Consider the following 27,629-nt stretch of genomic DNA (forward strand, 5'->3'; position numbering starts at 1 on the left):
ATGCAGTTACATAAAGATAAACGCGCACTATGCGAAAGCTGCCAGTTATGCTGCAGATGCTCATAATCAATTCTGATAAAATCAGGAAAGCACATCATCCAGACTTGGCACTGAAAAAACAAGACTGTCGTATGCCATCTGTGTGTCACATTCCAGAGCGAAAAAGTGACCGCTTTAACCGAGAGATGCATTTTACGGTGCGCGTTTAGCGCTGCTACAATCTAGGTATACGCAGGGTGTTTCATGCAAGACTTTAAGCAATTTTTTAAAAAACAGGCTTTTTGAGTTAGAAGAAAGCTTTTTTCGCCATAACATTGTCACCAGTGCAGTATATCGGAATACAGCAAAGACGTGCTAACTATTTAACTTTTAACTATTTCTGTTAGGCTCCTTAATCACTGAGAGGCATGTAGCCTACCGTAAGTAATATCTATACCAGTGTTTAGAATTTCGAAAATGCGCTTACCCTCGGCGCTGCGGCCAGACAAATTTTGGCTATTTCGACGAGTTACGTGCACTGGAGAGGCTGCTTTGCCTGCAAACTTTGGGAGAGAGCATGTATTCTGGGGCGATGTAGCAAGGACTTCGTGGGCCGCCGCACCGAAGGTAACCGCGTGTTCGAAATTATATAAAAAACTGATATGGATGTTACTTACGGAGGGCTGGCTACAGGCCTCTTAATAATTAATGAGCCTAACAGTAATAGTTGAAAAGTTAACTCTTGAATATCAGTTAACCAGCCTGTTAGCACGTGTTGGCTAAATTTTGATATACTACACCGCTGACAATGCTATAGATTCTGAAAAAAAAAAAGCGCTCCTCTAACACATATATTTTAAAATTGCGTAAAGTCTTGCATGAAACACCCTGCGTATACCTGGATTGTAGCAGCGCTAAACGCGCACCGTAAAATGCATCTCTCGGTTAAAGCGCTCACTTTTTCGCGCTGGAATGTGACACACAGATGGCATACGACAGTCTTGTTTTTTTCAGTGCCAAGTCTGGATGATGTGCTTTCCTAATTTTATCAGAATTGATTATGAGCACCTGCAGCATAACCGTCAGCTTTCGCATGGTGCGAATTTCGCTTTGCAACAGTCGGTACGCACTACGGCACCGCGTATAAGCACTCAGTTAACCAGCCTGTTAGCACGTCTTGCCTGTATCCTGATATACTACAGCGCTTACAATGCTATGCCGAAAAAAAGCGCTCTTCTAACTCAAAAAGCCTATTTTTAAAAATTGTGTAAAGTCCTAGGTGAAACGTCCTGTATTGTAAGCTTTGCCTCATGCGCGACAGCGCGCTCAAAAACACAGTTGGCAGCGTCCTCTGCGATACTTCGAAAGCGTCCCCCGGAAACACTTCGTGGCACAACTTTGTCCGGAGCGTATCACAGGGCACAGATTTTCTAAAAAAAAGAATAAAAAATGAACGAAAAGGAGGCGCTACGGTCGTTTATTCATCACAGGAGCGTACCGCGAGAAGTGAAAAGTTCGTATTTGGCTTGGCTTGTGTTTGGCAGAAAATGTGGAGTTAAACGCAGGACGAACCCGTCGCGTTGGCCCTATGGTTATAGGGCGCTCGGCTACTCATCCGGAGTACCCGGGTTCGAACCCGACCGCGGTGGCTGTGCTTCGATGGAGGCGAAACACTAAGGCGCCCGTGTACTGTGCGATGTCAGCCCATATACTTATTGCCGGCGATTTTAATTGCGCACCAACCACAGAGGAACGGTTTTATACAATGGAACTCTGGTGCTCGATCTGACCATCCTTAATGATTTCAGCTTACCTACGCGGATTGGTAACAGTGTTACTGCCGATACCAGCCCAGACCTCACGCTTGGTAGAAACTTGGACCGCCTGCAGTGCGAAAGAATACTATCCACACTAGGCAGCGATCACCACTTAATTCGCATAACGCTAAGCTATCGCCGATCTCAGCGCAAATTTACCGTTAAGCACACTAATTGGGACGAGCTCCGCAAGTTTAGACAAGCGCAGCCAACACAGGCCCCCTTCGACCTAGACACCTGCATTATTCAGTTGCAGAAAGACATTCGCCAACACAATCGAGCGCTCGACTCTACCCGACACCCCTGTTATTGACAGTAAGCTCGCCCATCTGCTCCAAGCACAGCACAACATAACGCAAAAGGTGGAAAACTCAGAAGCACAATAGGAGACTTACTTCCTGCGTTTCGCCTGCATCGAAACGTGGCCGCCGCGGCCGGAAGTTCCACTCTTAACTTTTATTGATAAAGGACGTCATTGGCCGGCCGAGAAATGCGGAGACTTTGGCCAGAATTGCGTCACCATTCCCAACGAAAGTTGTCGCGCATTACCGCTGCAGAAGCGGGTATGCAGTAAACATAAAAGCACACCGCCCAAAACTCTGCTGCGCTCCATCCAAGTTTCCAAGAGAGACTAGACAAGGGTGGACTATCTAATTCTGTCCGATTTTTTTTTTTTTTAAAAGCAGCCATTGATATATTGACTTCGTCCGAGCAGCCTGACTGCGTACTTTCCCAGTTCACGCAAGGAACAAACACTTTGGCGCTTCCTTCATCCCGTCTCTTCCTTATGGCGTGACGTTACGGCAGCACTATTAAAAGGGGCCCCAACTACTGAAGGAGGAGAGGAATGATTAATGGAAGGAAAGGCCGGAAATAGACTGCTCTTATTTGGCCGACTATACCGGACGGTGGGGGAAAATGGGGAGAAAGGAAGGCCATAACGAGTGACGATTAGGCTCGGGCCGTTCCTTCACCGACGTATGTTGACTCTTCTGTCTTTCCACTGTTTTGCTGTTCCGGCGATGGCCGACAACTAGCGGTCGGAAGCACTGCGCGCGCCATTACGCCCACAGGGCCTATGCCGGTCTGCGCACCAGCTGGCTATTAGCAAGCTCATCGGGCAGGAGCAGCACAGACTGTCGTTAATTCGGACTATCGGTTTATTCGAACTGATCACTGCTTTGATCCCCTTCAACATTAGACAGATTAACGAGAGCCCGATCGGGCTCAGCACGTATTTTAAACTCTGCTAATTCGTACGCATTTTCGGCCCGATTTAGAGTTCGAATTAATCGAGATTCGATTCTCGAACTCTGTTCAATTCGGAGATGTGTCGCGTCTATGGGTGGTATGCCAGCTGGATCGCCGTTTACAACTTCAACAATTCAGCTCCCACCGAGTAATTGTGGAGAAATAGTTTCGTACGCGTTTATTAATGAAAACGCACAACGAAGAGTAGCCAACCCTGTTGTGAACTTGTGATGCATCGCGCACTTTATCGGGGTTTTTTGCGACTCTGGAAACATAGCGGTTTTTGCTGGCTGCAGAACAGCAACATTTTTGGGAGGGTGCGGAAACAGACAGACAGAAAAACTTATTGAGCAAGTGAGTCTTAGACCCAGGTGGGTCCCTGGGCCACTGCGCGGTCCCGCACTGCATCAAGTAGGTCATGCCGGGACATGACATCGGCAGCCCGAGTCACTGCACCAAGCTGCGATGTCGGGTCTGCAGCCATGAGCAGGACCTCCCAGTACTCCCAGCTCGAGATTAAGTGCTGTCCCCGCGGGGGGAGGGTCGGCAGGGCAGCCGAAAAGGATGTGGGAGTGTGGCGTGGGGGTCACCAGCTGAATTTATGCCTGATAAGTTTTTTTCTGGGTACACTAACCGAAATTGTTAATATGATGAGCGTAGAGATGGGAGTGCCATGTGTTATTCGCGAATACACCCCCCCTTTCTCTCTCTCTCTCTCTCTCTCTCTCTCTCTCTCTCTCTCTCTCTCTCTCTCTCTCTCTCTCTCTCACACACACACACACACACACACACACACACACACACACACACACACACACACACACGCACGCACGCACGCGCGCACACACACACACCTCCTCTGTGCATCGCGCAATGGCCGTTGTGCCGATACCAAACTATCGGTTCAAGTGCTTTCCAGATATCCGTTGAGTTCTTGCCCGATCTCGATGAGGGAATGAACTCCCGCGGAGGAGATTCACTTTGAAGAAGCAATTGTCTCCCCTGCGCCGGCAAAACCATTTAAGTGCAGTGGGCAGCTGCTACAGGGGGTCTACTCGCAAAACCATAGCGGTGACGTGCTTCTTGAGCAATGGAGAGTTAACAAAGCAACAACGCCCACAGCCAGAAAACAATTACAGTAAGGGCATCGCTCCGGCAGAGCGTTCAAGTGTTTGCATCATCGTCACATCACGATAGATGCGTCGATTCTGTTCTCAGATCGTCACAAACTCAGCTGACGTTGATGGTGCCTCATGACCGACAGGTTATCAATCAATCAATCAATCAATCAATCAATCAATCAATCAATCAATCAATCAATCAATCAATCAGCCTCGTTGGGCTTGTATGGCAGCGCATGGCGGAGAGTGAAAAGTAGCGTGCAGTGCTTTATATAGATAGAAAAGGATAAATACGTAAATGACAAAAAGCAAACGAAACGTAGGACAGAAACAATAACAATTAACACCTGTGAATGAAGCGATGCGTCAGCAGAACGAACGTACAGCATTTCAAAGACAACGTGACTATAATGTTCGTAAATCAGCGCGTATAGGAGTTCGCTTTTTTTTCTTTTCCCCGACAGGTTCTTAGTTGGAACTTAACAGAACATCCCACTCTCTTTAACCTTTTTAGGGAGCTATGTGCAAACTGTGCACAAAGCGTATACTAGCAGCTTTTTCGGAGTGTGTGCTACACCTAGAGCAGCGATTTCCTTGTTTTGGGGTGATTTAGCATCCTCAATATCCCAAACAAAGTGGTTCTTCGCGCCATCTACCGAACAGAGTAAATAATATTTCACAGTGACCTTCCCGAAATGTCTTCAGACGCTTTCGTGCCGACTAAGTTGGCGAACATTATTACTTATTTTTCTGAATTTTTAGCATCATATATGCACCTCTGAAGCACGAAGCTATTCCGGGAACCTTAGAATGTTTTTCTGACAAATCTCGACATTTCGAGGTCGCAATGTTCAAAGGCTGTTGCCTTTCTTGCAAGATTTAGTATGTGCCTTAAAAAAAGAGAGAACGAACTGCGAGTGTCCCGCGTTGGACAACTAATGAAGTGGCTTTCTCGAGGCCTGGATACACTATAGTTAGGCGGAAAGACGCTTGCTTTGAATAAAAATAATGCGCGGCACGCGAAAGGGTTAACACTTAAGCACCTTACGTCGAAATGTTAGTTTGCTGCACTGCCAGTTGTCGCCGAGACTGTTCAAGGTTAGACGCAAATGACGTCCGAGATTCTCCCCCTTGATCGCTACCAAGCTCCCTGGGTGAGTACCACGCTAACCCACTCTTGGGATTATTAACGCCGGGCATTATAAGGTCGGCAGGGCTTCCAAGGACCTCATTAATAAGCCGCTGAAAGCTGTAGGACGGCTACTCCCCGCTGGCCCAGCATTCTAACGGCAACAAATCGTTTGCCACTATGCCCCTCCCCCCCCTAATCGAAGGTTGGCAAAAGAGCATCCGACCGCACTCGTAATGGTGAGGTATATATAGGACCGACCGCACTCATATCGGCAAGGCAGAAAGGCAAGCTTCGTCAGGCGCCGGAAATGACGTCACGCTCTTCGTGCACCCGTTTTAACAGCCACTTACTTTGTGCCACCACTCCCGACAAAAAACTTAAGGAAGGCGCTTTAAGACTACTTACGTGCTTTGAATGCGGAAGCATTTTTCAAATTTTTATTTCCTTCTTTACTCATTTACTCATCTACTCATTAGCATACAATCGTAAGGGAATGAGTACACTAGGTTCACCTTTATTCGCCAAGAAGCCAACGCGTGTTTGTGGCCTACACACTTACGATGTAAAAGTGATGTGCCCTGTGTCGCGTCTTTTTTTTTTTTCTCGTGCTTGGTTGTTTATTAGGTGTGTCGTATATTACGCATTGTGTTCATTTGCGATTGCTTTCCTCATGGGTTGTACATAGTTCACACACAGAGAACATTGCCTCGCTCCACTCTAATAAATACCATGTTTAAAAAAAGCGCGTTTGTGGCCTGTGGGAATTCTGTGCTCGCCTCGCAATCTGAAGCTACTGGGTTCAAATCCCCGCACTTTCGGAAGAAATAATTTTATTTTTTCTCTGATACCACAGTGACGTCATTCTGGAATTCTTTGGCCCACTGCTGCTGGTGAACGCCGACGCAGGGTTACGCTGCCGATGAGCCATATAACTTTTTTTTTCCCCATTAATAAACACTGCGCACACAGCATGTATACCTTGTGCTCAAGGCCGATGCTTCCATATGTCTGTTAGGCAGATCCCAACATGTGGCTGCGCTACCAGCATACTGGACACATTTGAGTAGAGGACGAGGACACGGCTGGCCGCGTGCAACAAAGGTATGCGGCTTTTCGCACTTTTCAGAAGCAAATTATATCAAGCACGCGCCACACACACGTGGAGACGGCGGACTTCGCTTACGCACGAGTTTGGACATTTTTTAGACGTTCTCTGAGCACCCATCCCTCTCGATATATAGTTCCGTTCGAAATGTTGACCAGTGCAAACAAGTTAGACTTTCGTGGCCCCTGAATTCGCAAATCGCATTCAAGCTGCGCGATCGATATCGCCAAGTGCAGCGCAGACACTTCTGTCTGCTATGCGGGGCGTCTCCATCGAAGACTCGATCGATCCACTCCGAGAAAGGCCCGTCCGCCGGCGCCGCTTCCAGTCACCTGGGCGGCGCACAGCTATATGTCATCAGAGGTGGGCATTCGACCTCAAAAGTCTGGACCTTGCCTCAACCTGAAAAATAATTTGCCGACCTCACTCAACCTCAACCTCATGAGTTGAGGTCTCCTTAGACGCCCTCACCTCACTTTTCCTGAGGTCACTGCTGACCTCACTCAACCTCAAATTGTGAGGTTGAGGTCGGCTGCTCGACCTTAGAAAACAAACGAAAAACAAAACAAAGCGATTAAGAAGTTTTCAGTTAAAAACAATTCTGACAATCCTGTGAGACAGGAAAGCCAAAATGATGATGGTATTATTTAATAAGGTGTGTACAGATACTATTGATGTGCACGCAATGTGAGAAGCTTATAATCTGGGATGAACCCTCAGAGAGTATAAGGCCTGCGGGCAGGGGTGTCCAATACGCGGCTACCACCAGTACATCGGTGGGTACTTTATCTGTCAATATTTGGCAACCTGATTCGTGTATAGTTTTTCGTATTGGTGAGCCTCTCGCCCATTCACGCACGAACCGGCAGTTGACAAATACAGCCCTTCTACGCCATCTGCCAGAAATTGGGAGGAGGGGGGAGGTACTCAGGATACTCTTTCCAGGCTTGAGAACAGTTACCGAATATAAAGAAACTTGCCGTCGATGTACTTCCCAATGCAACGATTATGCAGGCGCATATTAGTATATTTCGATTTTCTAGCTCTATCCGGCATAGCGAGAAAGCCCTTTTCAGTCCTCTGCATGTTACCTTCGAAAACACTTAACAAGCTGCGACTGGAGTACACCAACATAGGCACGTTGTATTTATGTCTGTGTAGAAGCCAGCGGCTTCTTTTATTAATGCTAAAGAATTAGATGCCTCACTTTAAAGGTCATATCCGCAAAAAAGTGTCCGCAAGAAATGGCGCCATTCGACGTCACGCGCCGACGAGTCCCGCGGCGAAGATGATGACGTCACATGATTAATCAATGCAATTAATATAATAAGGTAACACTGAGACTAACTACTATAATTAGTGATGACATCATGTGAGTGTGACGTCATACCAGGTCACGTGACAGCGATGTAATGTGCCACCGAACCTGGTCACGTGACGGCGCTGTAATATGACATCACACCTACTCACGTGACAACGATGTAATTTCTTGTCATACCAGGCCCCCATCCACCCCCTTCCACCTCCATTTCAAGACTCATATGGATCCCACATTTCTACACATGCGCGCATGACGCATTACAAAGAGTGCCCACAACCCTGAACCCATTAAGAACATTCGGATTGTCTAGCAGGTAAACGCGCCAGTTCTCATGTATGACATACTGCAAAGATCATGCAACGACACATGCCTTTGACTCTCGAGATGATGGTGATGATGATGATGCTATTAGTGTATCCTTATGACTCCGGAGAAGTCTGATATACCGCTACCAAATTAAAAGCCAGAATATTGATCAACTATTGTACACTACCTAGCAACCGAAGTAAGTTATTGTGCAGGAAAATAGGAATACCTGCAGGTAATAATTAAGGGTGATGATGTTGATGTTCCTGGGAGGTCAAGACCCTGCCCCGTTTCCGCCATTTCAACCACTTCCCTCCAGGTGGCGATGGTAATGTTTTCGTAATCCTGGGAATACTCCGATGACTCGGTGAACCCGCGGCATTTTGAAACAAAGGGCTAGATTACATCTTCGAACACTGTGCCAACTATTAAAATCACACGGGTCAAAACAACTGGCCTAGAGTAGGTGGTATTGCCTAGAGTGGGCAGCGCGAACCGCTCTCTCTGTCAAGAGCACCATGGCTCTCCGCTCAAATTTCCCCGCAGCGAAATCTTTTTCCGAGCGCCCCCCCCCCCCCCCCCCCCCATCCCAGGGAAAAAAAAGACGCCTAAGTACTCATACACCTGGACAGAATTCTGGGTACCATTTCGTAAACCAGTCTGAGACAAGCTGCTTTAAGTCAATCACTTGTTCTCCTTCAAAACTGAACTAATCAATGCTACGCTATAGCATCCTCAACGTTTTTTACCCACGAACACCGCGCGAACATTCTTCGAAGCCGTTTAAGGTGAACGATGGGTCTCTGCAAAATAGCTTAAGGAAAGGCAACGCGTGCTGCCTGGTCGTCTGCAAGGCAGGCCGCCAAACTAACTGATCCCATACGAGAAAAGGAAAAAAAAGAGAATGATTAGAAACATACAAACAAAAAGGCACACTAAAAACAGAAGTGAACAACAGCGTGCCCCATTAATCGTCATTTTAGAATGTTTGAAGCAGCGACTCAGCAGCACAGCGCGAGCATGTAATCAGTTCCATTCACACATCTTCATTAAAAAGGAATCAGCTACCACATCATCATACATTCATTATAGCTAGTTTTGCATTTTTTCGCCGCTGCAACACTGCTATGCTGGTGCGTTCGCCTCGTGTTGTGGTGTTTCGGCATAATAAGCGAATTTCCGAGAAGGAACCGGAGACCAAAGAGAGGTTATTCGGAAGGATAAGAAAACGAAATTATACTTGTATCTGCTTGCATTATGGAACGGGAATATACATAATTATTGTCAGATTCGAAAGGGGAAGTCACCGATCAAAAGATTCGACGGTATGTGTTACAGGTTTTTCTGGCTTCGTGCTTTTTGCATCAAATCAGCAGGTGTCATTGTTATTAGGAACCACCTGACTCACATTGTCTCGCCTGTGCCGACTACTCCAGTTTCTGTTAAGGCAGCTTGTAATGTACAGCAGGATCCCCGTTATTCGACTGCAAGGCAAGAGCCATGACGTCTACACCGGCAACGAGAGCATGAACGCGAAGCAGTCTTGCTTGGGGCCATCCGCGCTGCGACGAATTTATTGCGCGCTTGTTGGTCTGAACTCATTTGTTTGCGGCATGAAACAAAGCTACTGCGGGTCAACGTGAGTTACGTGACTTGCGCGCTCCGGGAGTTTGAGCCGACCGGCAGGCAGCTACTGGTGCTACGCCAGCGGGGCAAGGGGGAGGGAGAGTGGCGTGCTGTGACAGTAACGCTCCTTCCGGGAAGACCAGAGGGGCTCGTCTTCCTGTAGGCTCGGGCTGAACGGACATTACGGCGCAGCACCGGAAGCTAAGGGGGAACTGTGGCATCCGGTTGCCCAAACAGGGGAAACCGAACACCAGGCGTCATTGCATGAACACTGCGGTGATGCGCTTCAACTCCGCTTCGGAAGCGGCACTCGTCGGACGTGGCAACTGCAAAAGGTCTCGACCTCAAAATTTCGACCTCACTGAATGACGACCTCGCTCAACCTCAAACTCAAGCGTGAGGTTCAGGTCCGATTTGCTGACCTCACTCACAAAATTTCGAGCCGTCGCCGACCTCACCTCAACGTCACCTCACGACGTGAGGCTGAGGTCATTTTGAGGTTGAGGTCGAAATCTCATGAGGTTGCCCACCTTTGTATGTCATAGCCCTGTTCACTGCTTACAGCTTGACTGAGCATGCGTGCGTGCTGGACTGCGCATGCGCATGCGCAGTAGGTGCCCGTATGAAACCCGCCAATCAGAACAATGCTGGCACAGCCCCGTGGAAATATGGCTGCGCCCAAAACGGTAAATGCGAAAAGGTTTCTACACGCACACTATACAGCTGTCGAACGGCTGGCGCACCACGGTTAACGTTCATGTGACGCCGCCAGAGTCGCTTGGGGGCGGCATATCGCTGGACAGGTGGCTCTAACAGCTGGAGACGTGCTGCATGCCACACAGACCGGCGGGGAATCTGTTCTCAGGTGGAATATTCAATAACTTCGCCACTTCACCCCAAAATGCTGATTCATGGCCTGAGATTTGCTGGTGTTGGAAACGACCTTCCCGCGCCGACCAAGCAGGTGTTGGCCAAGCCCGGCACCGTGCACTCTAAAAAAACACGAATACGCCTATAAGAGAGTAAAAATGCAGTAACCTGTCCTCTAGCGAAAATGCTTTGCGCTAGAGGACAGATTATACTCCCTTTTGAATCCTTTCTGTTTGGAGTGTACACTAGAGGCTAGACTGTCACCGCATACAAGTCATACGGAGAACACCAAGGCGGGCACGCGCTGCGCAGAAGCTGTGAAGCGTGCACGAAGCAGAAGCAAGTATATGCAGAATGCGAACCCGCGCCAACTGCGGAGGATCGAAGACACCCTATGCGCGGCATGGGGGGGGGAGAAGAGGTCGGAGAGAGAGAGAGAGAGAGATTGTGTCTGCGACGGCAGATAGCCCAACTGGTCCAAGGTCAACAAAAGGATGCGGGTGATCGTTTGAACGAGTAATGCGGTCTAGGCTGGTTGGTGGTCGATCATGCCTTACCCTTTCAAACGCCGCGTACACGGCTGCCTGTATACGTATAGCAAGCTCGCTGCATTTTCCGACTCACAAGAATTCAGAACCCTCCATACCGCGACTGAGAAACTTTTTTTTTTGCCGCAGCTAGCGGACACATCAAGTAAAATTTCAACACTGCCAACTGCTTGCGATGCTTCCGACAAAATTTTGTACTCGCCTGCAGAAAATGAACAGCTGATCTCTCGCTTTGCAAACTAACTGGATTTTTTTCATTCCTCTAATACCTATATTAGACTTACATCTTTTCTTTTACTTTTCAACAGGAATAGCGATCGGCGCCTGGACGGGTTAAGGCATTACTAGCGCACAAAAGGGCACAATACGGAAACAAATGCTTGCGTGTCTGCCACTATAATTTCGTGCCGTGTCTTAATTTCTGAAAACATGTCAATTCCTTTTAAAAACGATCGTTTCACTTTGTCGCGCCAGACCATGTTTCTCACTTCATTATCTCCGGACGTATCGCACAGAGATACCCGCAACTGATTAAATATTCGCGAGAAAGCAAGCAAGCTGACAATATTCCGCTCATGTAGCTATCATGCACTGTGACAATGTTCCGAAGTTTCCGTTTGTTTGCTTTTTTTTATTTTCGCCTCTAACGGCGGATTATAGTCCGCGTTTCGATGCGTCTATAGACAGTCTATAGACTTCTTATAGGCTCCACTGCCTTTCTATAGATATTTCTTTTTGTCTATTCATAGTCTATACACTCTCTACAGACAAAATTCTACAAAAAGACTACGGCCACAAATCTATAGATTTTCTTAAAACTGTCTATAGGATTTGTATTGCCTATAGACTGTTCTCTAGGGCTGATCTAGAGAGAGTCTATACACTTTATAGACAGACGTCTATGAACAGTCTATAGGCTGTCTAAAGAAATTTTTGTAAGTGCACTCAGCAGCGGACAGCCGCAGCCGCTGCGCCACCTATTTCAAGAGAACGAGGGAAAAATAACAGAGCTCCCAGATTTTCCGCCCTCTGACAGGGAGAGAGGGAAGTGACAACAGGGAGTGCGTTAAAGGACAGCTTACGTACAGCCTTTTTACTCTTTTACGTTCAGAGTGTACCCTGCCCTCCATTTCCAGGTTCACCTAGACCACGCAACACAAGATAGCGTATACAGTCGAACCTTGTTATAACGAAGCTGTTTGTAACGAAATAATGGACATAACGAATGAATGTCGATTCCCCTCGGAAGCTCGGTCAACACGGGCTATAACGAAGCTACGGCTACCACGAAGTAATCGCCGGACCCTTTCAACTTCGTTATAGCGAGGTTCAGCTGTAGATGGATGCCATTAGCGCTGAGCGGCCGGTAAACGTGGGAATTATCGGTGTCGTCGCTCGATGCAGCTAGCACCACACCCGACAGCTCCCCTACGGTAAGACAAAAAAAAATTACATAGCGTAGATTGAGGCTGGCAGAAGGCGCGCCTCTCATTCGCACCACTAGTGTGTGTATCGCGCGTACGGAGAGGACACAGCAAAACAGCCGAGAACACACACGCACGCAGCACTCCGCACTTATCTCCCGGATCCTCGAGTTTCCACTCGAACAGTTGCGCCGCGGCTGCTGACGGGACGTGCACCGCGAAGGACTCGAAGGGGCGACGCGAGTTGGAGTGTATCGGCCACCTCTCGGGGACACACAACAGCCTCTCTCCCCTCGGGAACCCCAGGCCGTGCCGCAACATGTGCACAGACACTTTTTTTTTGTTTAGCACTAGAAAACTATAAGAAGAGGTGGGCACTGCCTCCTGCAACGTTCCCTGGCACACAATAGATAATCCGAGCACTGACGTGCTTTTGAAGCGAAAGCTCCACTACGCTAGGTTTTCAAGAGGGCGGCGTCAGTGCAGTCACGTGACAGGCGTCACGTGACAGGTCATGTGACCTACTGACGTCATCACAATCTGCCCACCGATGCCCCATCGGGCATTTCGTCGACGCTTTAAGACAATCCGTTCGGCAGTGTGTGTGGCGTTTGTGAACGTAGCCATGCAAAGGAAGCCTTCGCTTCTCACCAGGGTTAACCAGAGTTGAAGACACAGCTATTTCTTTTCCCGCTCGTCAAGCTGCTCTTGCAGTTGATTTTTATTTTTTATGCCTACGCGAAAATTAAAACCAAATTCTACCGGCATCCCTCTGGGCGGATGTCCTCAATTCCATCTGGAAGCCGAACAATAATTGTGGTAATAATAGAGAGATCGCCTGGTACAGAGCGTCAAGCCAGATGTTCGAATGTTCTTACATCAGAGGTCAATGGGTGGCGCCATATTGAGCACTGGACTGTGCTCGTATAGTGCAGGGAAGAGTTGAGGATTTCGCTCCGCCCCCCCCTTCTCCCCACAGCCCAGAAAACCGGTTTTGCCGGGGTTCGTGAAAAGGTGTATACAGAGCACGTTGAATCCACGCCGGGAGCTAAAGTAGAATCTACTATAAGTGTAGTATAAAGCTACAATGCCAAAACAAGCGCGTAAGCACTGTAACAAAAGACGAGTGCCAGTAATGCCGACATCAAGCAGTGGCACGGGGCGATGAGAAGTCTCCGCCGCCCGCCATTAGTAGGAGGTCGGGAAAAAATATTGACACCCATGCCCGCAAAATACAGATAGATTAATAAATAAATTATTTTCAGAAAAGACGCCGTAACTAACTAGCTTCTTGGTGGACACCTCAACAATTCACATGGGCACAGCAAACGGTTGTCTTCAGCATTCCGCCTCCATTCAAATAAGGCCGCTGCGGCAGGGCTAGAAGCCGAACGCCAAAGCCACTGCGACGGGTCCAAACGAAAATCTTGAAGGTTGTATTATTTGTTTTTTACTCCAGCGTATACAATCCGCGCAACCACTGTGTATAATACCGACAAACCGAAGACGCCCATAAACACTGCGCGTACGAAGGCCAAGTCGCCATCTAAAAACCCGGCATGTCCCGAGCGGCTCGCCGGTCAAACTCGCGTCCTTGGTCCCGGCAGTAAAAACGACTCGACCGCGGCACCACATAATCGTGCGCCGAAGCCAAATGCTTAGGTCAAGGGCATTTCATGAGGCGGCTTAAGTGGCAGTTACGCGGTGCTAAAACAGAAAAAAAAAAAGCTATGAGGTGCTCGGCTCTCCAGTCGGCGACACTGAAATAATGGCTTCCGTTCACACGCACCCAAGCAACAAACAAACATCGATACAAAAATAAAAGCAGGCACACAGTGACGAACACACAGGTAGTCCAGCTGACTCCCCCCCCACCCTTCATTTTTCTTTTCTCCATCAGTCCGTTCAGGAAGGGAGCCAAAATTAAGGACATTCAGCCCCCGTGTATATATATATATATATATATATATATATATATATATATATATATATATATATATATATATATATATATATATATATATATATATATACAACGCGGTTTTGCTTTTTAAGCCGAAAATTGGGCGATTTATTCAATCCAGCTTGGAGGAAACTGCAATTCCCAAACGCACATGTTCCCGGGACAAAAAAAAAAGGAAATACTTGGCATCATAGCCAGCCCTCTGAACAGCCAACGAAAGCACAAATCTCCCGAGAAAAAAACACTCGTGTCTCTCTCTCATATTCGAAAAAGAAGCAAACACGAGAGTGGGGAGCCAGAAAAAAAAGAAAGAAAAAATTAGATTAAAAACAACAGCTGCCCCAAACGACTTGCCGCACACACGCGCCCCACACACAGTGGGAATTAGAGGGCAAAGCCGATCGTTCGCGCCTGTCATTTGGCGAGGCGAGTGTACAGGGTGTTTTGAGTTAGAAAAGCGCTTTTTTTCGCCATAGCATTTTGAACGGTGCAGTATATCATAATACAGCTGAGACGTGCTAACTACAAGGCTGGTTAATTAATGTTTAATAGTTAGCCTTTGAACTATCACTGTTATAGGCTCCTTAATTATAGAGAGGCGTGTAGCCTACCGTAAGTAACTTGCATATCAGTTTTTACAATTTCGAAAACGCGGTTACCTTCGGTGCTGCGGCCCAACTCAAGTCTGCAGTGAAGCTCCGCGCACATTCAGGACAGCAGCACAGAATTCCTCCACGACAAAAAAGTAGTGCGTTGTTAAAACTTCTCTTGTCACCTAAACAAGAAGCTAATCACGAGCAAAAAGTTATACGGTCTAGAATTTTGATACCTGACTTTTTTGATAAAGTCAAACATTAAAAAGCTGGTTTCGTTTACTTTTGTGACTGGCTAGCGGAGTAATACAGTACGCCGCGGATCGTGGCCCGGTGTTAACAGCTGCTGTTTTTTTAAGTTGTATTCTACTATAATTTTGGCTACATAGCACCAAAATACGCGCGCTTTCGAGAATCTTGGTTAAGGCGCTCGGCTACTGATCCGGAGTTCCCGGGTTCGAACCCGACCACGGTAGCTGCGTTTCGGTGGAGGCGAAACGCTAAGGCGCCCCTGTGATGTGCGATGTCAGTGGACGTTATAGATCCCCAGGTGGTCGAAATTATTCCGGAGCCCTCCACTACGGCACCTCTTCATCCTTTATTCTTTCACTCCCTCCTTTATCCCATCCCTTATGGCGCGGTTCAGGTGTCCAACGATATATGAGACAGATACTGCGCCATTTCCTTTCCCCAAAAACCAATTATTATTATTATTATTATTATTATTATTATTATTCGAGAAGCTTGCAGGCAAAGCAACCTCTCCAGTGGACGTAACTCGTCGAAATAGCCAAAATTTGTTGAGCCATAGCGCCGGGTGTAACCGCGTTTTCAGAATTATAAAACTGATATGGATACTTACGGTGGGCTACACGTACGCCTGTAAATAATTACGCAGCCTAACAAAGTAGTTACAAGTTAGCTATTGAATATTAGTTAACCAGACAGCTAGTTAGCACGTCCAATGTACTCCACCGCTGACAATGCTACGCCGAAAAAATCGCTCTTGTAATTCAAAAAGCCTATTTTCAAAAACTGTATAAAATATTGGGTGAAATAACGTGTATCTGGCGCCCACAGGACGGTCTGCGCATGCGCAATGGCAGGCCGCAAATCACGGTAGGAGATCGCGCTATGCTAACCCGTTTCTCGTGACGTCAGCTGCGCGCATGCGCAGATGGTCCCGGAAGGCGAAACCGGATCACAACAGCGGATTGCGCTATGCTGAACCTCTCTCCAAGGAGTCGGCGTCACCCGACCATTTTACCGGGAGTACAAGGAAGCAGCTGCGTGAACTGGGCTTTATAGGCGCTCTGAATAGCCGTGTCGAAAGGGGACTCCGAGGGCCCTTGGAACAATAATCCACCGGATCAGCGCTGCCAGGTCAAGCGCCGGTTTCGACGACCATCGGTGTCAACGACGTAGCGCGGATCATTAATATTCTCCACGACAGAGTTCCATTCCGCCGACGAACGCGAAACGAACTGCCAGCGGTGCGAAGCGCACGCTGCTTGTTCGGACGTTCTGCGAGGTGGCCAGCTCCACAGTTAGAGCGCATTCGAAAACGGAGAGCACGGCGAATTTCACACACCAGAGGAAAACACGAACGTCACGTGATCTCCTCTGCGCCAGAGAAACAAGGAGTAATAAGGGAGTCGTGCTACTCATTAGCACCAACCAAAGCGCAGCCATATACGGCCATAAAAGACAGATGTGCAAATGATAATGAGTTATTGATCCCTCTCTTCCCATACAAAAATGTCCTATGGCCGGCTATAGAATTTTGACCCAAATAGGTATAGATCTTTCCTATTTCTGTCTATAGCTGTCTATACAGGCTGATATATTTTTCTATAGAGAGCTTAAGACAGCTGTATGGTTCCAAAGCTATAGCTTTAGTGGCATAGATTTTTCAATAGCTGGCAATAAGCACCTCTGTGGGTGCTTATAGACGTTCATAGAAGGCCATAGACGGCCTTAGGTTTTTCCACAGACGCCCAAATGACGTTTTTGTATGGGTTATTACCTAAACATTGGTCCAAATGAGAATAACTGCTCCCTTCAAATTTACACTGCTGCTCGCTTTGTGGTTGACCGTGCTATGATTACGCCTGACTGAAGTGCCGCTCGGTGGCTCAGTGGATACCGAGTACTGACTGCTACTGAGCACAAGGCCACGGCGGCCACGTTTCCAAGGAGATCAAATCGAAAAACGCCTGTGCCCTGAGATTTCTGGGTGTGCACATTAAGGAAACGCAGGCGGCAGACATTAGGTGGGGATAGTAACGTTACTGAAGTGTCTGTTAGGTCCCTTTAAGCGTTGTTGTTGCTGCTGAATGCTTTCATTTCCGGTAAAAAGAAACGGCTCTTAGAACCCCTGCATATTTCAAGCTCCCACTGGCCTGAGCTGCTCGCTTGATGTTGTTTCAGGGTACTGTGCCATTCTTTTTTCTTTTCTTAGAAGATGAGGCAATTTTATTCTCCACGTCTCTAAACATCAAAATGATCTATGACCACGAGTGTAACAGCTACAGTAAGCTATAGATTAATGAAGCAGCCGACGTTCTCCCCCTGCGGCCATAGCGGCGGCGTAATCGGTCCACTCGCAGATAAGCACCGAAGGCACACAGGCGCCTCCACCGATTGTGTGTCCCATTACGACAGTGCTTTATCTGGAAGCGTCGATATCAGCGATCGCGGACTGTGACAGAGTGGAGGGGTAAAACAATGGCACCGTAGTAGTAGTAGTAGTAGTAGTAGTACTGGTAGTAGTAGTAGTAGTAGATTATTTAAAAAAAACTAGAAAAGGAAGGAAAATATGTTGCCGGCTTCGGCAATTGCTAATATCATAAGCACCCGGGCTCCGGAAATAAATATGGACAAGCATGGATAAGTATACAGAGGGAAGCGATAGCAAGAAAGGACGGAGGAGAGCTGTATACACAATTCACAACATTTACAAAAATATAAAAAGGTAAACAAGTTTGCGCCACTCGCGCGCGAGTGTCCATGCATTGTCCGAATTACAACCGCGCGCGAAGGACTACTGCGCGAACGACCTTTTCTCATAACGCCTGCTCAACCGTACGGTGCGATCCGCGCATTAAAATAAATTTCGAGGTAGGGTATAGGACGGGCTTCAATTGTGTGCGAAACAGCAAAAAACTTGGCTTTAGGGAAACCGAAGATCACCACAAACGCGCCGCTAGGGAAGGGAGGAATGAAAGAAGGGAAAGAGACGTTGCACAGAGGAGGGGTGCTCCGGATTAGTTTTGACCACGGGTGCGTTGGAGGCTGGGAGGACGAAAACCACCAAAAAATTTCTTGCCATATCACTTGCTCATTTCGGACGGAATTAAGTACTCGTTCCGGGCTTGCGTTTTGAAACGAAAGACCGGTGCTTACACGGTAACGAGGAAGCGATTCTCTGGAGCGCTTGAAAGCGTGTGAAAAATTGAAAACACCATCGGCAGTCGTTGCAGTCAGCATTGCGGTGAGCATTGAATCCGTGTGCCGCTGGCTTTAGAGAAGAAAAAAAGAAATTGGCGGTGGTTTAGCTCTGGTTAAACCTGGACTGACGCGATAGCTACAGCTGGCAGAGTGGAACTTGGTCACGTGACCAAGCACGTGACTTGGTGACTTGACGGCGCAGCCACAGGGTGGCACACCGCCACGCTGAAGGGTCGAAATGCTACCGTAAGTAGCTATCGCTACAAAACACGGGAAAAAATCTAAACATGGCGGTCGTACAGTAACTAGTTGTGATGCTTTTATTGACCGCCTCGTTTACTCCCAATGCTTCGGCTCTTGCACACTGCAGAAATTTCGACGACCGGTTACTCACCCGTGTGTCCAACCTGGCTTCCCTACTGGACATACACAATCCAACGGAAGTTCAGTCACCGCCACCCTCAAACTTTACACGAATGCTCCAGCGCGTATACCTTGGACTGACTTCAGCGCTTCGGTGCTGGTGTTGCACACTTTGTTTGCGTTGATCGTCAATAACAGGAGGCGCCCGCAGCCTTCCTAATATGGTCTCAAGACAAAGCATTCGTGCAAAGTTTATACACGCAGTTGCGATACCAAAGGAAGCCCTCAGTGTGCCCACAAGAGCGAATGTCGTTGATTTTCCAGCATTGAAATCGAACTGCACTGTGGGTGTTATTCGTTCGGAGAAAGCTGTTCAGAAAAAAAAAAGTATAATCCGGACGGAGTAACCCTTGGGTGAATGCTCACAGTGTACGCCTTCCATGTTGCCGCTATAGAGGGGCGAAAAACAAATAAAACTGAGGGGCGATCAATTGGACTCAAGCGGAGGAAATGCGAGCACATTCTTCTCTATCTTTTTGCCCTTGTAATATTCTTCTGCAGCCTGGAGCACGAACTGTACCACTACCGCTGGTTGTAACTTCGTCATCATCATCATCAGTCGTCATCATCATCATCAGCCTGACTACTCCCACTGCAGGGCAAAGGCCTCCCCCATATCTCTCCAATTAACCCTGTCCTGTGTCAGCTGCGGCCACTCTATGCCTGCGAACTTCTTAAACCTCATACGCCCACCTAAACTTCTGCCGCCCCCTGGTACGCTTGCCTTCTCTTGGAATCCACTCCGTTGCCCTTAAGGAACAGCGGTTATCTTGCCTAAGCATTACATGCTCTGCCCTAGAAACGAGGCTGCCAACGCTTTAGGCCCAGGTTCTCTCAACCGGGCACCGGCGGCCTCCGATTAAGGGTTCTCACGGGAGCGCATGCATTCCTTCAGTGAACTGACGCAGGCCTGCAAAGCCGAGCGTCGGCTATACCCCCCACCCCATCCCTCCCACGACACCTTGGAGGCGACTCCAAACACGCACCTTACCCTGCCCCTTATATACGCTCGCGCTATCACCAAGTCCACACATACCCCTCCTGTACCCTCTGCCACCACCCCAAGGCCACTCTCGATTATATCCTTTTGCTCTGCCCGGCGGATCCTCCCCCGCGGGGCCTGGAGCACCTTACCACTTGGGAGGCTTGGGAGACCCTACTGCGCACCGAAGACCCGGCCAAGCAAGCCATCACCACAGGCCGGGCTGCCAGCGTCATGAGCCTCCGGGACATGAACGTTTGAGTGCAGTGGGGCCGTGCGGGGGCCCAAGGACCGGCGCGTCCTAAACTCCCCTGTGTGTAATAAAGTTTCCACCACCACCACCCTGCCCAAGCCCATTTCTTCCTCTTTATTTCGACTAGGACCCACTCTGCCCGCTTTCGGTCTCTCGACGTTACACCTATCATTTTTCTTTCCATAGCTCGCCGCGTTGACTTTAACTTCGGTTCAACCCTTTTCATTATCGTCCACGTTTCTGCCCCGTAGGTGAGTACCGGTAGGGTACTGCTGTTATATACTTTTATCTGCAGTAACTTTACTAAGCGACTACCATGACTAGAACACACTATCACCTGCCACTGAAGTGTCCTCAGCGAGTTGCTGTCCCCGCTGTTTCATTACAGCCGGTGTGCTAAGCGGTAACCGCATGAAGGAATTTTCGTGGCGATGCGACGTACGGTGGCCACGACTTTCCGTCGCCTGCTGCTGGTTCACCCGCATGCTGGGCTGGGCATTTGCGGTACTGCTCTGTTGCCGCCGTTCACACTTCAGTTACATCGGGGTAGCATAACCGTGCTGGTATCCAGTTTTTAAGACTAAACAGCAAAAAGTATGATAAAAGCAGGAATTCTGTGCGGAGCTTCACCGCAGACATGCTTCCGGGCAATTAGTGAAGTCGTCTGCAAACCACAGTGGTTGCGCGGTCCTCCGCTCATCGCGCGGCGTGTTGCCGCGAATTATCGCCACATGCGGATAGCGTTACAGACGGCGTTATAGCAGCTGTGGCGCCACCCGTCACAGATGACGGGTGCAGAACTCACACCCGACAGTTTTCGCCGTTGTGGTGCAAAATACCTTTCCAGTCTGAATTATGCTGGATGTCAGTTGCGCGCATAACAAGTCCTGGCAGTGTCATTTTATTTTAGTAGACAAAAAAAGCCGCAATTTGCTCCGCAATCCACACACATGCTCTCTCTCTCTCTATCGCTTTTAATGTTAAAGTCTTCCATCCCTACCTGCGCTGTTCTTAGTCCGATCACTAGCTTTTTCGTCAACCCCCAAGCCAATTATGGACGAGGGTTGCGCTCAGCACCCGAACGCCCCACCAAGCAACCGCGAGGGATCAGCGATATCGCGAGTTAATTATCAGTACTGGCAAGGTGCACTGTCCCCAAGTGTCCACCCACTTTAATGAATCGTTTTTACAGCACCTTTGCCGGTTCAGAGTAAGCGAAACGCGACAATAAAATAATAAGTAGAAACCGAGAGTTTGGAGACAGCGGTCATAGTACTCGTTACGCATTGATTGCGACCATTCTATGCAGCAGAAAACGGGGTCGGAAAAGTGTGTGCATATTATCTGTGAAACCAGGAGGGAAAGACTTTGTAACAGAACATAAACCGATAGATGACAAAAAAAGGATGGGGGGGGGGGGGGGGGGACGATTACCAGCGTTACAGGTTCGCATTTGCCAGTTGAATAAGACGACGCTCAGCGGTCGATACTGCAGACTAATACTGCGGGAAATTCCAGCTAGAAACCACCGCATCATAGAATCTGACCGCCACCACCACCGAAGCCACCCTGTTATCCTAAATATGCAGAAGATATCTACGAGGTCCCTCACCGTATCAAATGCGAATTGAAACTACTCTGACGACAGCTATTCCTCTTCAGCCCCCCCCCCCCCCCTCTTCCCAGCTTTTATACCTCCTAGATCGCAACATTATTAATTAATACTGATGGGATTTTTAGATTCTAATGTGTAGACAGTGAAGGACTCCGTGTGCCTGTTGTAGGGAGCATGAAATAATTAAAAAACATGAACAGCAAAAAGGAGAGGCGCTACTCCACTACGCATTCCAATGATGCGGTTCACCAGTTTCGCGTCGGCTACAGTTAGCGCGACTGTAGACCTGAGAAGCCATATTTAGCGCGAAAACCCAGAGAAAAAAAAAAGGTTGAATGTATATAAAAATGCAGCCCCAAGGAGCGACCGCACGTTTCCGTACAAAAATTTAAAAGACCGGCAACGGGGTTATGCGATAAAACAAACGGCACACGCCCTTCAAGGTCAAAGATCCGGACTGCCCTACTTATTAGGGGGAAACGCAAAGTTGCTCCTACGAGGCGAGCTCGAAGGCTCGGCGCTTTCAAAACCAAGGTAGTTTCTCGACCGGCGAGACATGAGATGCACTGAATTTAGTCACCAGGAGCGGCGCTGGACGACGCGCTTCAAGTCACGTCGGACACTACCCAGCCAGCCCCCCTGCGTGATAGAGTCCCAACTTGACAACCACGCGAGCCGGCATAATATTACACCCGCAAGCGAGCACCGGCAGCAGCGGGATCAGCAAACGCGATCTCGCTAGCGGCGGGCTGGGCTCACAAAAAAGAAGCAAAACACAAAGCGTAGATGCATCGTACACGGCCGCATGACTGTGTGCCGACGCCAGTCCCCATCTTGAGAACGACCGTTGCACAGGAAGCAGCTGTGCATTTCAAGCGGCGTAACGCGAAATTCGCGAAAAGTACGCATGAGTGTGCGTGTACGAGTTGACAGGAAAGAGCAGTCCCGTCTGGGATCCGGTGAATAAACAAACGTCCAAAAGCCGACGTCTAGACGGCAGCCGCACACGCGAGCGAATCATACCGGCGAGCTCTCACTCAGCACACATCGGTGCTGACAGCGAGGCCAACAATGCACGTTGACCCCGATTCCGTACCGGAGACGCACGGATCGGTCGCGAACACTGTAAAGGATAAGGTAACGGCGAGTTGGAGTGGTTCGCGAGGGCGATCGGCGACCGATCCCAGCCCCGGCCATTCAACCGATCTCTGGGCACTCTCGATCGCCACATTAGGAAGAAGATGAAGAGAGAGAGAGAAAAAAAAAAGCGCTGCGGCTTGGCATACTCACTGAGGATCACCTTTCTTCTCGTGGCATGTGGCTCGTCGGTGTAAACCCACTCAAAGTCGGTCCTGGAGACGTGAGCACCCATCGCGAGTCCAACGACTGCGGCGCGCACCAACCGATTCCGACCGCACAGCAGCCGGCAAGCGTTGCAAATGAGTGGTGCCTGAAAACGGCCGCGCGGGGGCGTGACAGTTTTCTTTTATTTTTTCGTGCTCCAAATATCACCGCACATTAATTGATTAGCTGTGAAAAGTACATATCGAACTATAATTAGCTTTTCAAAAAGATGAAAACAGTTTTTTTGAAAGAAAAACTTCCGCTAGCAAAAAAAAACCCGGAATGAAACAAAGACAAACGAACAAATATACAACGCCAACAACGCCTCGCGACGGGCATCGTAAAACAGTGACGTCACGAAAGCGAGCGCGGTCACGTGGTTTCTTCCTCCATCTTTCAGATGGGCAAGATGGCGTCCTCGGATGTGGTTACCGAGGTTGAGATTCAGCCCGAGATCCAAGAAGTGGAAATCGAGGCCATACCGGTAGAAATGCCAGTCGAGACAGTCGTGACCACCGTCGAAGCGGTCGAAGGCCAGCCTATGATCGCCTTGCAGCCGCTGCCAGAGCCAGGGAGAGAAGAGATCATCCTGCAAACCCAGGAGGAGATCGTCGGCAGCATAGACGCCGATCATGAAGCGCTCACAGGATACGACAACATCCCTGTGCCTAACCCCGAAGTGCTCATCGAGACGAGCCCCAGCACGTCGGGAAAGCGCGGCAGGAAAGGCAAGCGTGGCGGCAAGGGACGCAGCTTCGGCGGCGAACTGACGTTTGAGACGGACCGTAGTACGCGCAAGTGGGAACAGAAACAGGTGCAAATCAAGACGCTCGAAGGGGAATTCTCTGTCACCATGTGGGCTTCGGGCACGGAGGACGGTAGGTGCACGCTTCAAGCACTGTCCTCTTCTCGTGGTTTATCGCGCAGCGCGATGCAAACAGCCGCGCGTAACCGAAAATGCTGCCGTGCTTCGATCGCGGAGAACGCTGAACCCGCTCGAAAAAAAGGCCTGTCGCGCTTCGACCGACCCGGTCAACGACGGTTTTCGTCGTGACTCGGTTTCGGGCGACCCTTGCGGTGCTCCAGGGACCGCGTGCTGAGAGTTTTGACGCGTCGGCGGCTGTGTTTTGAATGAAAAACCGGCCATGAATCCTCCATGGGCGCCGCCATGTTCCCCGAAGCAGCAATATGGCGTCTTTTCGAGTATGGCGGAGGTCGGCCATCTTTGGATGGCACGGAGCTCCCGTGCGCGACGCTTTTTCGACCGAAACGATCGGTTTTGGGCCGGGCGCCGTTGGTTTGAAGCGTTTAGATCGGTGACGGTAACTGTCCGCTGGCCCGACATGGCGAAGCGACCCGCATACGTTAGCGGTGCGGACCGCGTGCGCGTTTTTTATCGTTCAAGGTCGCGCCGGAAGCTCCCGTAGAAACAAGACCCGGCCAGTCGGCCGCTGTTGGCGAGCGCGGCTTCGCCGTCGATAAATACGATGATTCGGTGGCAGTGTTTGTCTCGCGACAATCTTTGCCTCGTGTGTTTGTCTTGTCGCGCGCCGTGTCTCTCTTTCCGCGTCCGGTGCGCGTTGGCGAGTCGTAAACTGAGCAACCAGCCAGTACAGAGTACGCATGCTGAAAAAAAAAGGGGAAAAAAAAAAGAAACTCTAGCCACCCTGGGAAGTGTAGCGGTGGCTTGCGCAATACCGGTCGGCCGTAAGCATTGGCTCTGCTGATATTGTCGTCTGAACGAACAGTATAAAAACGCAGTAACGAAATTGAACATCCTTTTCAGTGACCGCCAGTTCGTCTCTCTTAAGGTGTGTTTTTTTGTTTGTGTTTTCTCCTTTACTTCAACCTGCACCGGTGCTTCAGCTACCGGCGTCTTCGGACAGGCCGGATGCCTTCGTGCCGTCGCCAGGCGTTGCGTCAGGTGGTCGAAATGATGCGCGAGTTTTTCTGTCCTTTTTTGTTCTTTTTTTTTCTCTGTCTCTCTCTTTGGCCTGCTCATCTGGGGAAGGCTGCCGCGTCGCGTTCTTAATGAGGAAGCGTTCGTGGGCGTCAGTGCCAAGGAAACCGCGCGGCGCCCGTAGTTTCGAGAGCGGACGCTGCTTGGTAGAAGTTTTGTTATCGCTTTTCTGCAGCGTGGATGTTTAGCAGCGCGTTTATTTTTTTGTTATGAAGTGCGTTGCAGATCGCTTGTAAAATAAATCACGGAATGAAACGCAGACGCGAATGTGTGCCCTCGAAGAGGAAGCAGATCGAGCTCGTTCAGGAGTTCTTCAAAAATTTGGAGTGTTTGTGGAAAAACAGCAGACCTGCAGTGAGATCACAGGTGCATTCATTGTAACAGGTTGTTCATACGGGCATATGACATCCATAGTTAGTACAGGACTAAACGATAGTCGGATACTTCTTAAATCTGCAGTGAAGCCCTGCCCACAATCGGGACTGCCGCACAGAACTCCACCATGACGAAAAAATAGTCTTCAAAACTTTTCTTGGTACCTAAACAAGCAGCTGATGGCAAGAAAAAAAATTATAAGCTCTAGAATTTTGATACCTGGCTTAATAGATTCGAACATTAAATAGCCGGTTTCGTTTGCCGTTGCATTTGGTTAGCGGAGTAATACAGGATACCGTGGCCCAGAGTTAATAACTGCTGTTTTTTTTTTAAGTTGTATCCTACTATACCATTTCTATCATTTTAAACTGAACAGGTTTTAAGTGTTGCTTCCGTGACATCCTCTATGCTCTTTGGTTTCAGTGACTGTTGGCTGCCGTCATGTATGCCATAACGAGCCCTTCTTTTCCATTCCATTATCTGCTCTCTTAGAGACGTTATTGCAGAAATGAGCTTAAATTTTTGTACGTCCTCTGGCTTCTGTACTCTGTTTTTCAAATGCTTGAATACAGCATGTAGTACAGAGTTTGTTGTAATGCTGAAATAGTTGCGAGTGGGTCCTTTAGTAAGGTGGCCTAAAATAACCCAAAGCCCTCCATTACGGTGTCCCTTATAGCCTACGTGTCGCTGTGAAAGCTAATCCACACAAGTTATGTTCACTATTGCCAAGTCCTATAATGACTTACAGCTGGGCTTGGTGTCCAACTAGACATCTCGTTGCCTGCATCCTTTTGAAAGCGTGATACGCTCATTTCAGCAGAGGGATCGGTACAGCTGGCTCCTTGGGGAAACCGCTGAAATTAAAATTTGTCACTGGCTTTAGCGAAGGGGAGCTGTATCCATTAATTGTGCTGGCTGGACGAACAGACGGGAAAGCTTAAATACGTGGATACCTATGCTTTTATTTGACCCTCTCTCTCTCAAGATACTGCTAACACGCCCGCGATTGAACAGCACCCGCAGCAGCATAATCGGTGGTCGTGGTCGAGCTCAAGACAGGTCCTGACCAAAATTTTATTTTCTCATCAGTGAAACTTTCAAGGATAACAAGAAGTAGGTTGAAGTGCCCAAGAGACAACCCTAACGCCATGAATTGCATAGTTGTCTGCGCTATTGATAAGGCCGGGCATGCGTGGCGGACGGTTTCTTATGACTTCTGGCCAGCATATTAAACCTTTTGATGCTCTAAACTTTGGGCTTGCTTCCAGATTAAGTAATGTTCACAACCAGCTGTTCTTAGTATAACCCATTCGGTTACAGCATCGCCATATCTTTATATAACGTGTTGGTTTGGGTTACTTCTGGGATATAAGGTCTGTGAAGTCAGAAAGCGTGATGACTGCACTTTTTTCTCCAGGAACTTGGTAATTGGTACTTGCTGCAAAGCTCATTTAATGCTGTTCGAAGGGCATGTGCCGTCCCAGCTTTAGCAAGTTGGTCATAGTTTCGAGGTTAAGCATCCTAAAGCTTGCCACCTGGTGTGGCGATAGACATAAACATTACTGTGTGGCTCCAAATTCGCAACTGAATCACGGCTTCACACTTTTGAGCTCGCCTTGCACTTTGACTGTTCACAAGTTCCTTGGATGATGCAGCAGCATTCTTTTGCTAACTGTTCCAGTAGTCTTTGGTCTCTCGGGTGCTTTATAGGCTACCGCATATTATTGTCGGCCTCAGGTCGGAGATGGGAAGGTTTTTTTATTTGATGATTGGACGGAGTGGTTTATAGCAGTCCTGCAGGCTGTGCCTGTGCTCTATGCAGCATTAATGGTCAGGTGGGATGTCATTGCGAGGACTAGCATTCGTTAACGCTTTCAAGGCGAAGTTTTTGTTGTCAGGTTCAAGTAGGGAGTAATCACTCATTAGTGTTCACCAGAGCGCAGCCATGCGGCTACAAAGAAAAGCTTTTCAGCTTTCTCAGAAGCTTCACAGATAAAGAAAAATTCATCCTGGTCTGGGAATTAAATTATTAAATGGGGGCCTGCCCGGGGCAGTCACTCTACCAACTGAGCCAACCAGGATGGCTAGCAGATAGTAGGGCCAGGAACCTGTACCAGGACAAATTTTTCTTTAGCTGCGAAGCTTCTCAGAATGCTGTATAGCTATCTTTT

The 27,629-nt window shown here is 48.6% G+C and overlaps 2 protein-coding genes across 3 annotated transcripts in view; one reads left to right on the forward strand and one right to left on the reverse strand.

The window, feature by feature from the left end:
- The window catches only part of ifc (delta4-sphingolipid-FADS-like protein ifc), a 59,266-nt gene extending 36,034 nt beyond the window's left edge, over positions 1–23,232 (reverse strand). Inside the window, exon 1 of the mRNA XM_077665505.1 lies at positions 23,070–23,232. Coding sequence (XP_077521631.1) covers positions 23,070–23,151 — 82 coding nt within the window. The 5' untranslated portion in view covers positions 23,152–23,232. The remainder of the gene's footprint in view (positions 1–23,069) is intronic.
- Positions 23,233–23,496: 264 nt separating this feature from the next.
- Positions 23,497–27,629, forward strand: part of LOC144132826 (transcription factor YY2-like) — a 28,326-nt gene continuing 24,193 nt past the window's right edge. For both annotated transcript variants that reach the window (XM_077665506.1, XM_077665507.1), the window contains exon 1: positions 23,497–24,001. In XM_077665506.1, the coding sequence (XP_077521632.1) occupies positions 23,524–24,001 (478 nt within the window). In that variant the 5' untranslated portion in view covers positions 23,497–23,523. The remainder of the gene's footprint in view (positions 24,002–27,629) is intronic.

The sequence above is a fragment of the Amblyomma americanum genome, chromosome 5 (genome assembly GCF_052857255.1).
Source record: "Amblyomma americanum isolate KBUSLIRL-KWMA chromosome 5, ASM5285725v1, whole genome shotgun sequence".
NCBI classification, from domain to species: Eukaryota; Metazoa; Arthropoda; class Arachnida; order Ixodida; family Ixodidae; genus Amblyomma; species Amblyomma americanum.